At 43.7% G+C, this 14,684-nt stretch overlaps 1 protein-coding gene across 1 annotated transcript in view; it reads right to left on the reverse strand.

The window, feature by feature from the left end:
* ADCY3 (adenylate cyclase 3) overlaps positions 1-13,024 on the reverse strand; it is a 126,275-nt gene extending 113,251 nt beyond the window's left edge. Inside the window, exon 1 of the mRNA XM_072633875.1 lies at positions 12,208-13,024. Within this exon, the coding sequence (XP_072489976.1) occupies positions 12,208-12,882 (675 nt within the window). The 5' untranslated portion in view covers positions 12,883-13,024. The remainder of the gene's footprint in view (positions 1-12,207) is intronic.
* Positions 13,025-14,684: the final 1,660 nt, after the last annotated feature.

Genomic DNA, 14,684 nt, shown 5'->3' on the forward strand with positions numbered 1-14,684 from the left:
AAATAGCACAGCAAATAATTTCAACTCCTTCAGCCTCTTCCTAGGGGTCCTAGTTTATAATCCTTTCCTCATTTTAGTACAGGGCCACAGGGTCTCTAAATGGGAGGAGACATATAGGGAGTGATCTCAGTAAACTACTTCCAAAATTCTTTAGGATTTACGTTTAGGATGATTATTTCAGTAAAGAATTCCTAATTTAATACATTTTATGCTAAATCTCAGATTCCTAAAAGCATAGACTTCAAAGCTAAGAGGTTCTTAGCTACAATTACAAGGTGTGACACTGGTTGATCTCATCTGTAGGTGTTGGTCTATATCTCTTGGCCCTGGAGCCCACTATCCATTGATTATATGTTTTTCAAGAAAGCTTGGACTGCCCCAAAAGGAGAGAAGGGGTTCTATACCCAGGCTTATCCCAGGAGCAACCTTGCCATAACAAATCTCAACCTACACATATTCTATGATTTTTGTTTCCTAATCCTTGGTTTAGACACTCTACTTGTCATTCCTAGGTAGGATAACTTGGGCTTCAAATTCAATAAGTCAATGAATCAAGCACTGATCAATTATCTGCTATGGGTTAGGCTCTCTGTTAGATGCTGAGAATACAAGGACATAAATGAAACAGTTCTTACTCGGAAGGGGCTTACATGGAGCCTACAATGGAGGAGATAGCATGAACATATAGGAGTGTACAAAATACATATAAAGCTAGTCTATGGTAACCTTGGAAAGGAAGGGACTAGTAGCTAGAGGCAGGTCTGAGGTGGGAAAAGACTCCTCACGCACAAGGAGGCACTTGGGTTGAGCCTTGAAGGAACCCAGAGATTCCAAGAAGCGAAGGTAAGAAGGAAGAGCATTCCAAGCACAGGGTTCAGCCAGTGCACATGGGGAAGCAATGTGTAAGAATACAAGGGTTGGATCAGATGATCTAAAATGGCCCTTTCAGCTCTGAAAGAGAAAGGTAACGCAATAAAAAAAGATCTCTAGGGATTCTAGGACCATAAGATCTACAGACACTTTCCTCCACTGGTCAAATTCCATGGGGTCAGTCATATAGCTTTCTTTGAGGGATGAGAAAACTTGTAACAGGTGCATTCTAGTTTGGGAATTATAGTCCACTGACTCCCATTCCTTCTTCCATTGCTGACTGGGAGCCCTTGCCTTGTGCCTCAGCCTCCCTTCCTCTGAATCCAGGGGAATGTTCCCAGCTTCATGAGGAGATCAACAAGTCCAACCACCTACACAATCTTGTAGTCTCACTTCTCACCTCATTCCTCAACTGAAACTGCCCTCTCTAGAACTGCCAATGATCTCTTAATTAAGAAATTGGATTGCCTTTTCTCAGTCCACAGTCTTCTTGACTTCTCTGCAGCCTCTGGAACTGTTGACCACCCTCTCTTCCCTGGGTTCCATTATCATTGTTTTCTCCTTTCTTCTTTTCTGCCCCCATCTGTTTTGCCCCTCTTTCTCAGGGGTAAGTGTTAGATTATCCATCGCCTGCCCATTAAGTGTCCCCACCAAAGCTCTCTCTCTCTCTTTTTTTTTTTTTACCTTCCTCTTTTTTGAGAATCTCACTAGCTCCCATAGGTTCATTTGCCATCTCTATACAAATGACTCCCACATCTCTATATCTAACCTTCGTCTCCTAAGTTCCAGTCCCGTAGTTCACCAACTTCTTATTAGACATTTCTACTTAGATGCACTGTAGTCATCTCAAATTCAACATGTCTAAAATTGAGCTCATTATAACCCACCCTTCTTCCTAACTTCCCTGTTTCTGTTGATGGCCTCAATCCCCTTATAGTCGGTTACGTTTGCAAACTCAAAGTCATCCCTAACTTTGTCTTAGTCTCATACCACAACACACACACACACACACACACACACACACACACACACACACTCGAGGTGCCAAGTCTTATCAGTTCTTTATAATGTCTCTTGCATCTATCTGCCCCTGCGTCAGACAGGCAATACCCTAATTCATCACCTCCCACATGGACTACTTCAAGAGTCCTTTAAATGGTCTCCCTGCCTTAAATCTCTCTCCTCCAATCCATCCTCCATATAACTAGAAAGTGATTTTACTAAAGGACAGGTCTGACCATGTCACTTTCCTGCTCAAGAAATGCCAATGGCAGAGGGCTGTTAGTTCTGGAAACCTACTTCCACCAGAAATGGGTGTAAGAGGGGAATAACACATATACATCTAGAAGAAAATTTCTAAATTTAGAAAGAAATAAAATACTAAGGGGATAGGGAGCAGGAAGAGGATGAGGGAGGGATTGTTAGAGGGGAAAGTAAGGAAATAGGTCAAAGGCACATATAAAAGATTGTTTAGATTTATGGGAACAGGGGTTAGGAGAGCAAGGTAGCAACTAGAAGTAAAGTGAATAAGTCAAGAGAAATAGGAAATAAGAGCTACAAAGATCAACAGTAGAATTTGTTAAGGAAAGCATATGTTTATATATGTATGCATATATATGTATTCATGTATGTATATATCTCTATATAAATATAACCATGTTTAATTGTAAACTGAGGGGAAGGGGAGGAAAAAAGAACAAAGTATAAAGTATTTAGCAGAGAACAAAATAAAACCTACAACGAAGCAAGAAAAAATGGACAGCTCTCAACACAATGTGTACTATTTAATATACAGGCTTTTTTGAAATGGAAATTTATTGCTATATATTTTGAATCCTCTCTTCCAGTCTGCTGTGCACATGACATGGTTTTTTTCTTTGCTTATTTAATATTTAAATTTTAACACATAAGCTTATGTTATTTAAAAAAACTTCCAACGGTTCCACGTTATCTCTAGGATCAAATGTAAAATCCTGTTTGATGCTTAAAGCCTTTCACAAACTGTCTCCAACCCACCTTTCCAGGCTTATCATATGTTATTTCCTTCATGAACTTTACAGGCCAGCCAGATTGGCTACTTGCTCTACTGTGTACACACAAAGATATGCTGGTAAAATGTTTAATAACCAGCTCTACAAAACACAAAGTACACACAACACACTATTCAGTTTCATCTGCACACAATATTTTCTTTTAAAATCTAGGTGATCAACAAAGCAACAAATCAAGACTGATTTATAGCGTTTGCCAATTTGAGAGGTTTAAATGCTCATGCCGAACATTTAACAACTGACTTAAACTGCCTCCTGCACACCCCTGGCTGCAGACGACATTCTACCTTCCATCTTCATGCCTTTGCCCAGGTTGGCCCACAGATCTAGAATATATTCCTTCCTCCTCCTTGAATCTTAGACTCCCTCACTTCTTTCAGGTCTCAGATACATTGTCACATTTCATATCAGGCCTTTCCTGATTCTCCCCACCCCCACTGCTGATGTTCCCCCAAATTGTTCTACTTACTGTTTTCATACTTTGCATTTCCTTATATAAGCGTGTGCCATTCGTAACAATCAATATTGTTCATTGTACGTAAAAGTTAGGCTCCCCTAGGGCAGAAATTCTTTCAGTTTTTGTCTTCTTAGCCTCGTTACCCAGTACAGTGCCATAGTAGGTACTTAATATGTGACTCTTGATCGATTGACAAGGCAGAGATCCTTCTAACAGCACCCTGTCTATAGCATTCCAATCTTTGTTTGAAAGTATCCAGTGAAAGGGCATTCACAACCTCACAAGGCAGCCCATTGAGGGGGAGATCATTCAGGAGATGGATGGAAATGCACGCTTGCAGCTCTAGAAATAAGGTCAGGGCTGGAGACAGCTCTTTGCAAGTCACCCTCCAAGTAAGGAAAATTGAAAGTGTGGTAGTTCAGGGCATTACCCAAAGAGGAGCTGCAGTGGAGGGTGTTTTTACTTTAAGAATTCCCTAAATGTGATGAAATGATACATCTTATAAGAAAAGAATAGTAGTTTATAGTGGGTGGTGCTTTATCCTGTCCATATCTTCATTGACTACCTGACAAACCATCCTTAGTCACCTATGCCAGCAATAGTCATTTGCCAAGTTGAAGAACTGGCAGTTGAGAAGAAAGAGATAGGGAAACTGAGGCACACAGTAAGCTAGGTAGGAGTCCATGAAGTAAAGGTCTGCCCCACTAAAGTGAGGAACCCCTATATCTGCAAAAGCCTGACCCCTTGGCTTCATGGAACAGTACTATCACTTTGCTTCTAGATTCTGTGTCCTGACAAACCCTTCACTGATCTGCTGAAGTACCCCAAGGTTTGCTGGTGGACAACACAGGCATTTAATGCCGAAAGACCTAGCTGGTCCATACCCCCATTTGGATAGGACCAGAGGCACTGAAACAGTTAGTTATAGAAACCATGCTTCTAACTCCAATCAAGGGAATGGGTCTCTTTCATTTCCCAGCTACTGAGGTCTGACACTGGCTTAGCCACTTATTAGCTATGTGACCTTAGACAAATTATTTAACCTTTCCTTATCTTTGAAACGTGAAGGTTGATTAGAGGAGATGATTTCTAAGATCTCTTCCAGGTAGAGACCCTATGGCCCTGTACTAAAATGAAAGGGTTGTAAACCAGGACCCCTAGGAAGAGGTTGAAGGAGTTGAAACTATTGCTTTGCTATTTGCTAACTTTGTGACTTTGGTCAACTTAAGTCACCATTGTGGGCCTCAGTTTCCCCATTTGTAAAATGAAAAAATTGGGCTAGAAGATCTCTAAAGTCCCTTCTAGCTCTAATTCCTATGATCTATGACAAAAAGAAAAAGGTTAAGACCCCTTAATAATGAGCTTCAAGTCGTTAAAGAATATACACTGAATGGGATGACATTGTACAAAGTCAATTTTAATTTTTTGGGAGGAAGGTGGGGGAAATCTTGACCTGTGGTTTCACTGGAATAGAGAACTACTGGAACCAAAATCCAACTGTTCTAGAATTTTATAATCTTATTAAAGAGTTGTCTGGGGGCCCTTCAAAGTGACTTGCCCAGGATCACCCATCAGACGCAAGACTTGAGAATCCAAGTCATCTTAACTGAGGCTGGCCCTCTTTCCACTATACCATTTACTGTCTCTCATTTGCTGTCAGCTTCTTCCTTTCCTAAGAAGAATCAGGCTATGTGATGTGAACTCTCAGGCCTCTTCCTCCATCCCTCAGAACTTCTCAATCTTATCTTCCACTCCTAAGTCAATTTTCTACACAATTGAAGATTAACCATTTAATCACCTAAACTCTTAACCACTTTAATGGAATTCTTTCTCCGATGTATCACATAGACCCTTCCATCCCAGCCTTCTTAACTGGATGCTATTGATCACCAAGGATCCTTCCTTGATGGCTCTGGGTCTTTATTGGACAGGGCTACAATACTGTGATGCCTCTAGGAATTCCGTTAAGACATAAGGACAATATGCCCCCACCCTTAATGACCCCACTGAGGTCCAGCTTTTTGAATCTTCCTGCTTTGTTTTCTAAGGGGTTTTTTTGACTACTTCAAAATCAGGCTGACTTCTCTCCACTGTCTGTGAGGTTCTGCCTCTAGGAAGCTCTATCCCCTCTTCTAATATGTTGTTTGGAATATGCTATGAGCTTGGAAACTATGAGAAAAAGCTTTCTAAAAGTGTGCCCAGGAATACAGAATTGGGGTTAGAAGGGACCTGGGAAGTCACCTAGTCCAAACCCCTCATTTTTCATATAAAAATGACAAAATGGAAGAGCTGGGACTGGCGCTCAATGTTTCTGGCTCCACAGCCAATGTGCTTTCCATCACACCACCCTGCCCATCTAAATCAAAGGGGCTCTCATGAGAGTAGAGAATGTGGGCTTTAATGCATGGCATTTATGACATCTATTTGCACCATTCAAAGCTTTTTCCTTGCCTGCATTCCAAGTAGTTAAGGCTGCCACATAACTGAGTTTTTCCTTTACATAGGAGACATAGTGGTACTGTAGGAAGAGCATAGACTCTAGAGTCGTAAGAACTGAGTTCAAATCCTACTATTATTTACTGTCTGCATGACCTTGAACCTCAGTTTCCTCATCTGTAAAAGGACTGGTCTCCAAGGTCTCTCTGTGTGTATAATGGTGTTGGGGGCTATTTGCATGGTGCTTTGCCCCTTACAAAGGACTTTCCCTACACATTATCTCATTGGTGGCAGCATGGTATAGTGATCACTGCTTTGAACATGGCATCAAGAAATACCTGAATTGAAATCCCTCCTCTGACATTAATTAGCTAAGTGATCATGGGCAACTAAGTGGTGCAGTGGATAGAGCGTTGGGCCTGGAGTCAGGAACTTCTGAGTTCAAATCCAGTCTCAGACACTTACTAGCTGTGTGACTTTAGGCAAGTCACTTAATCTCTGCTTGCCTCAGTTTCCTCATCTGTAAAATAGGGATAATAACAACACCAAACCTGTGGTTTGATGAGGATCAAACTACAGTAGGTATGTACAAAGGATAACATCCCTGGTAATTTAAGCCATAGAGCATCCCCAGCTAAAGTCTTCCTAGTAAGTCACCTGAAAGGTACCCTGAGCAATCCTAGGTTCCTTCAGACTTCACTGGACCCACATTTGTTACTTAAGGGAGGGGTCTATCCCGGAGCTATCCAAAGAAAAACATAGGGAAAATTCCTACAAGATCTATGGAGAGAAGAAAAATGTAAAACCAAACAAGGGAGAGAAAGGATAACAGGAGATAAAATGGATGATTTGGAAAAAATAAAATGTAAAAGATTTACACACAAAAAATCCAGTGGAACTAAGATGAAAAAAGAAAATTAACGGGGAAAATATTTACAGTAAGTTTCTCTGATAATGGTTTCATTTCTAAGATTACATAAGGAACTGATTCACATTTATAAAAATAAGAGCCATTCCCCAGCTGATAAATGGTTTAAGAATCTGCATAGGCAGTTCTCATAGGAAGAAACCCAGGCTATCTATAGCCGTATGAAAAAATGCTCCAAATGACTACTAATTAGAGAAATGCAAATTAAATCAGTTTTGAGATTCCCTCTCACATCCATTAATGACAAAAAAGAAAATGAACAGTGTTGGAAGGATTGTGGGAAAATAGGACCTGTTACAGAATACAAACATTCTGAAAAGTAGTTTGGAGTTATACACAAAAAATTACTAAACAGCGCATGCCTTTTGATCCAGCCATGCTGCTCAGCATACTGCTAGGCCAAAAAAGATCAAAGGAATAGGAAAGAGTCTTACATGTAAAAAATGTATATATAGGTACATACATATAGTAGCTTTTTGGTGGTGTCAAAAAATTGAAAACCAAAGGTATGTCCATCATTTGAAGAATGGTTGAGTAAGTTGTGGTATATGAATGTGATGGAATACTACTGGTGCAAGAAATGAGGAAAGAAATTATTTCAAAGAGATATGGAAAGACTTGTAGGAACTGGTGCAGAGTGAAGTGAGCTGGACTAGAAGAATAATTTATACTATAATATTAATATTCTAAAAATGAACAACTTTGAAGACTTTTACAAACTGATAAAGAATTAAATGAGCAGAACTAGAGCAATTGATACAACACAAAAAACAATTTCAAGTGCTATAACAACCATTGTTGTTGTGTTGTGCTTGTCTTTCCTTTTCAAAGAGGACCATGACATCAAGGAAATGATGACCTGACTTGCAGTTGACTTTGATTTGAGTGAGGGAGGGCTGTGCAAGGTCACAAGCTTCATTTTCTCCTCCTGAGCCATCTGGATCCAGTGATCAGATATTCATCAGGGTGACTGGAGATGGCCCAGGATGCAATGGGAGACCCTGGCCCTTTTAGGCTAAGGCCTTTTCAGGTACTCACTTAAAGGAAATAGGCCTTGCCTCTTTAAGGAGTGAGTTAAGGGTTGACCCCTTTAATTAAGAAGAAAACAAAACAAAACAAAAAATCAAGCTGGAGGGGAAGACCCTCAGGGTTGTTCCTCCAAAGGAAAACAGTTACCATTGACACTCACTCTAAATTGACTCGAAGACAGGAGGGCCCAAAATACAGCCATCTTTGTTTTGTTTTCTATAAGAATCTTAATCAATATAAGGACTGCCTGTGATTTCAGAAAATAGATGATGAAACAGTCTTTACCTCCCGTCAGAAAGATGATACATTTAATAGTGCAAAATTTAAATATATATATATGCATATACATATGTGTGTATACACATATATACATAAATACAAGCTGTATACAGTTAATGGAGGGCATTTGTTTGGCTAGGCAATGCATACTTACTATGAGGAATTTCTTTTTCTTTTCTCCTGTTTTATCAATGAATCAAGAGTAGAAAGAAAATCGAGTTCTGTAACTTTTTTTTAAGTTTTAAATAGACAGATGGGGAGGTACTACAGATGTGTAATATTGCATACCCTTTCAGAGGACGTCACTATATTCTTTGATGTACTTAACTACTTAATTACAGGAAGTCTCTCATGGAGTGGGGTAGTCTGTAAATGTAATGTAAAAACAAAATATATCAATAAAACTTTTAAAAAAATCATTAAAAAGCAAGCTCAAACTGTGTATTTTAATACTGGTCCTTGACAGGGTTTCAAAAGGGTCCACCATGAGGCTAGTTGTCCGCTTTAGGCTTCCATCACACTGCCTACCACAACCCTTCCTTCTAGCCACCTTTCCTTCCTAAAGCTATCATAAATTCAATGTAAAGGTTTCATAGACTCCTCTTTCATCAACTTTCAGGGACTTTTAGGATTATCTAATTCAATCCCTTCATTTTACATATGAGGAAACCGAGGCCCATATCACTTTACGGAGGAAAGTCACTTAATATTGTTTCTTCCTTTTCTTCAGTTTAGAAATCTTTCCAGATTCTTATTTGCTGACATCTTTTCGTTTTTGTATTTTTTCCCCAGCAGCCCAGTTCTCCTGCCCCCTAATCCGTGTTGCCTCCTAGATGCATCCCTTTTCAAAGATTTCCAGATGAATTGATTAGTGAAAAAACATGTATCAAGCACTTACTATGTGCCAAGTACTGTGGATACAAATACAAAAAGCAAAGACAATTCTTACCTTCAAGGAGTTTACATTCTAACGGGTGAGACAAGTTGCAACACTGAGTAACAGCCAGGAGGAAAAGTTCAGGGATGTTCAGAAAGTTACAAGAATGGTGAGTAGGGGAGTAGACTAACACACCCTATTCAGCAACAATGGCAGAGTTGATCTGATTGTGTCTATGCTTCCAGAACTGGAGGAAGGAGGAATGAGAAGGGCTGAGGAGGCTAAGGAGAAGCAATGGCTGGAGAGGCTGGAGTGAAGTGAATATTGACTGGGGCTTTTCCTGAAATCACGGTCAAGGAGGGGCTGTGTTTGTCCTTCGTTCTTGAAAAGGACCATGGTATCAAGGAAATGATGACATGACTTGCAGTTGACTAGGATTTGAGTGAGGGAGAGCTGTGCAAGGTCACCAGCTTCACTTTCTCCTCCTGAGCCATCTGGGTCCGGTGGCCAGATATTCATCAGGATGACTCGAGATGGCCCAGGATGCAATGGGAGACCCTGACCCTTTTAAGCTAAGAACTTTTCAGGTTCTCACTTTGAGTGAGGTAAAACCCATTTAGTAAATAGACCTCTTTAAGAAGTCAGTCAAGGGATGGCCCCTTTAATTTAAAAAAATCAGATTGGGAAGGGAAGATCCTCAGGGTTGCTGGCCAAAAGAGAAACAGTTACTATTGATATTCACTCTGAGCCAGGAGGGCCCTAAATATAGCCATTAAGTAGAGCTTGGGTAGGGACCTAATGTGGTCCAATCTATGTGCTCCAGAGTGAAATGGGTTTAGGCCCTCCTGGGGAGGAGCAGTCACCAATCAGATCTCCATAACCCAGAGCAATCCATGTGACTGAAGCTCCACACATTTCTCAATAGGTCAACAGCCTTCACACTGCCCCTAACCAAGCCATTGCCTGAAAAACCTGCCACATAATAGGTACTTAACACTTGAGGGTTAATTGGTTTATCAGCCTGTAATTTTCTCAGGTTGCAATCAGTAAGTAATTTATAGTCTTAGAGAGCTGTCTGTGGATCCAAGAAGATTAGTGTCTTACCCATGGCCATGTGGCCAATAAGTGACAAAGGTGGCATTTGAACCCAGGTCATACTGACTCCAGGTAAAACACTATAAACTATACTACAACACCTTTATTGCATTCTCAAAAACCATTTGTTTAGAACCCATTTCTTTAAAATATTTCTGAAATATAGTGATATCATTCCCTCCCTTTTAAAATAGAATGTAATTTAACCTTCTTTAAAAAATCTCTGAGCAGCTGAGCCTAATATTGAACCAAAGTTTGAATCCTGTCTTGGACACTTGCTAGCTATGTGACCTCTAGAACTTAGCTGCTCTGATTCTCAGTTTCCTCATCTGTAAGATGAGAGGGTTGAACTAGATAATCTCTTAAATTGCTTCTTGCACTAAATCTATGATTTGCCCATTTTCATGGAAGTAGCATATGTCAGATGAATATGTCAGAACCTGAGCTCAGAACTTTTTCACACCAAGGCTGGTCCCCTTAGCATGTTCTCACACCCTTATAATCTGGTTTATCCAGAGACTGCTAATCCCTAATGGACCTTGGTCCTTCTCACTCACTTCTCACCCCAAACAAGGCAACTCAAAGACTACTGGGAACTCTGGACTCCAGGAAGTATTGACTTGGTATTTCAGAGAGTGCCTCTGATGGAAAATCAAACACATCAATGGAAGGCCCTGGTGTTAGCCTATGATGTGCCAGGCACTGTACCAAGAGCTGGGGGTACAAAGACAAAAAACAGTCCTTGATCTCAAGGAGCTCACAATCTACTGGGGAGAGACAATATGCAAACAACTAGGTACAAATAATATGTAGACAGAATGAATTGGAGATTACGGGGAAGGCACAAGCATTAAGGAGGATTGTGAAAGATTTCTTGCAGAAAGAAGGTAGGCCTTTAGCTGAGATCTGAAGGAAGTGAGGGAAGCCTGAAGGCAGAGATGAGAAAGGAGAGCATTCCAAGCATGGGGGAAATGAGACATCTACTGGAAGATAGTGACTGATGGGGAGGGAGACAAAAGCCTTATGCTGGTAGGTGGGAATGGAGCATCCCAGACCCAATTTTGCCCACATTTAGGCAAAGGCACATTAGGGAGTTGGGGAGATGTGGCTCACTCTGTTAGGCTTAGGAAGTTAGTTAGTGCTAGTTAGTTAGTTAGGTTAGTTAGTTAGTGTTAGTGCTAGTGAAGCTATAAACCATGGAGGCAGTGGGAAAGGAGTCTCTCTTCTTTCTGCTGGAAACCTTGGAGTTCCTTTAGGACCCTTTCAGACTTCAGAGCCAATGAAGAGGAGCCTTAGCTGCCCATCCTCAAAACAGTCACCTCCTCTGCAGGGGAAGGGAGGGCTATAGCCAGAACCATCACTCCAGCAGGGGATGCAGCTAGCCAGGATGTGACATGCAAGGGGACACAAAAGAGGCCCTTCTAGAAATACAAGGGAGAAGAAGAATGATGAAGCAGAGAGGGGAAGGGAGAGTCTGAAGTCAGGAAGACCTAGGTTCAACTCCTGATTTTGATACCTACCAGCTGTATGACCCTGGGTGAGTCATATAACCCCTCAAGATTCCAGACAATTTCTCTAAAACTATAAATTCTGAGCTGCTGATCTACATTGGGAGTTTCCACAATGATGAACTCACAAGTTCAAAACAACACCAAAAATCAACAAACACAAAAGTACACTTTTTTTTTAGTGGGAGGAGAGAGGAAGGGATCAAAACCATGATTTCATCAGTATAGAGAACTGCCAGTGAAGAAACTCTTCCTGCCACTGTAGAACAGACCCCTGTCTGAAAGTTACTCTCGGAAACTCTCTGGAGGCACTGAGAAGTTACCTGACTTGCCCAGAGTCACGCAGTATGTGGCAGTGGCAGGACTTGAATTCAGGTCTTCTTGACTCTAGGACTTACTCTTTATCCACTCTGCTATACTCCTGATTATTAAACACACATTTGGTATTTTTCATGCCAGAAAATTCTGCTCTCCGTGCCACATAGTTGTTTTGATGAAGGAGTTACAATGCCTTGCACACAAAAAATGCTTAATAAATTGATTAAATAAAGAGCTTCAAACCACTGGTGAAGAGGACCACATAGAGGGTACCATTTTCCAACCTCATCGAGGCTGCGCAGATGCCTTGGCGCAGCTCTGCTCAGAGAAAGGATAGGGAGTGACAGGCAGGTACTTACCTCCCTTAGCAACTCAATGCCATCCAACTGTTCCTGTTGCTGCTGGGCAACAGTCACCCCCAGCACCAGAGTGTGGATGCAGCAGGAGACCACGGAGATGAGCACAATTGGAGTGAGACTGAGGGGCAGGGTGATGAAGAAGGAGAAGACGAAGAAAGCCTGCCAGCCCACCGTGTCACTGGCCGCATGGGATCGAGCAAAGTTCAAGCCGAGGTAAGAGAAGATCTGGGCAGTGATCAGCAGCCACAGCACGTAGGGGACCACCTTCCTGCTGACCCTGTCTGGGAGAATGCCCTTCTTACAGAGGACAAAGAGGATGATGTCCAGCAGCAGTCCCACCCCGGCCACCACAATGGGAGCCAGCTTGTCACTGGAATAGACCACGGTGCACATGATCACCACATAGCAATCGAAGAGGGCAGCAAAAATCACCAGAACCAGAAGGGTCTCATGACGTTGCCTCTTGAAATAAGTCTGATACAGATTCTCCAAGGACTCTGGAATAAAAGTCAAGCGCATGAAGCGGGGCAGGCAGAGGCAGGAGCCCGTGTTCCTGACAGAGATTTCATGGGTCCGGCCACCTGCCCCACCAGGATCTGAAGGCAAGCTGACCGAGTACTCGGCCGACTGTTCGGCCGAGTACTCGGGCTCTGAGAAGCCCTGGTTCCTGGGCATTCTGTCAGGCGTTTAGTCTCAGGTCTACTCAGAAAACTGGAAAGGGTGATGAATGGTGGATGGTTCTTCCAGTTGGCCTGTCCTACCAGGAGCCCAACAGGCCTGGGGATGATTTTCCAAAGGCCTTTTCTTGTTTTTCGTGTCTGAGGCTGAAGAACAACTGCCTTTGCCGGCTGGAACAGACCTTGGTTTGAGGCTTCTGAGCAGCAGGTGGGGCTGGCTCCTCTGAAACTTCAAAAGACATTGCTAAGATAGAGGGTCCTACTCCACTCCATCTACCCTGCTGTTGTCCCTGACTCTTCCCACTGACCCTTCCATCCCCCATAACCCAGTGCAAACTCTCCACTGCAAGAAGCTGCAGAAACAAACCTTACCCACCCACACCCTTCTCAGTCACACACTGTCTCCCCATCCCTGTCTCTTCTAGGGCCTGGCAACCTCTCCTTTCACTAGCATTTGGTTTCCTCTCTGGCATTCAATTCAAAAAATATTTCTTAAGTGCCTAGTCTTTCCAAAGCACTGGACATCTCTCTCCTTCTCCTCCAGGCCCTCCAGGCCCAAACCTTGAAGATTTGAAATAAACGTGCTTAGGGGGGAAGGTAAGAGGAGAGAAAGAAAAGCAACCCTGACCAACCTACCTTCTCTTTCTGCCCTTTCTGTCACTGGAAGTGAGAGGGTATAGATACGCATCCCTTTACAGCCTACCTGGGTCAGCCCAATCTTTCTGTCTACTTTTTGATCTCTCCTCCCCCAAAAGGACGAGAAAGAAGTTGGACCCTTCCATTCACCTCCTTCTGGGGTTTATTCCCTCTATTTACCTGTGAGAGGTGGGAGGAAAAGCCTCCACAGCTCAATTGCCCGGGCTGTCTGCCGTCAGGATTGTCGGATCAGTGGGGCTCAGGTAGGCAGTAGGAAAGCCGAGGGTCCCCAAAGCCTTTGGAGGCTGCTTATCCGTACACTCCTCCGCGCTGGGCAGACGCCTCCATCCCCGCCAGCAGCGCACCGGAGCTTGGCAGCAGATCCTACCCTACAGTTCTCGGCTGCTGGGCTCTGGCTGGGAGGAGGTCAGGACAGTCCCTCAACATCCAGATGTGCCCAGCCGCAGGAAGAAGAAGGAAGAAGGAGGCGGTAACGTCGGAGGAGGAGGGCTGGAAAATTCAGGGGAAGCAGCCAAGCGAGGCAGCAGCCACTGTCTCGCAACGCTCGCGGAGCTATTCGGGGGCGCTGGCGCTGGCGGGGATCACTGTTTCCCGGAGCCGGCGCTGGCACAGCCTGCTAGGCTTTCCGGCTGCCGGACCTGCCCACCCGCCTGCTGCCTACCTTTCCCCTTTCTCTAACGGGCACAGCGAGGCTTCACCAGCGAGGGTCTTCGGCGGGGCCCTCCTTCCGCGGAGAGGCGTAGGAAACGCAGGCAGAGGCCAGGCGAGCCGTCTAGCATCCTTGGCGGCCGGCCGCTTCCAAGCTCCCGCTGGCCCCAGAGGCAGCCGCCCCTCGCTCTTCCTGCCGCTCTCAGCGCCGCCGCCGCCGCCCCCGCACTCTTCCGGGGGGCCACCCGCGTCCAGCGCCGGCTGGGGAGAGGGAGCGCCTCGGAGCTCGGAGCTTAGCGTACGGGGCCCCCGGACCGACTGGCAGAGCACCGGCCTCTGCTACCCGCTCTCCCCACCCGCCTGCGGCTGTTTTCTTTTCTTTCTTTTTTTTCCTTTCTTTCTTTCCCCTCCCTGGCAGTGGTTGCTGCGTTTTTCTTCCGTCCCTCCTCTTTCCCTTCCAAAGCTAGGAGAGAGTCCCTGGGAGACTGCCGGGAG

The sequence above is a fragment of the Notamacropus eugenii genome, chromosome 1 (genome assembly GCF_028372415.1).
Source record: "Notamacropus eugenii isolate mMacEug1 chromosome 1, mMacEug1.pri_v2, whole genome shotgun sequence".
NCBI classification, from domain to species: domain Eukaryota; kingdom Metazoa; phylum Chordata; class Mammalia; order Diprotodontia; family Macropodidae; genus Notamacropus; species Notamacropus eugenii.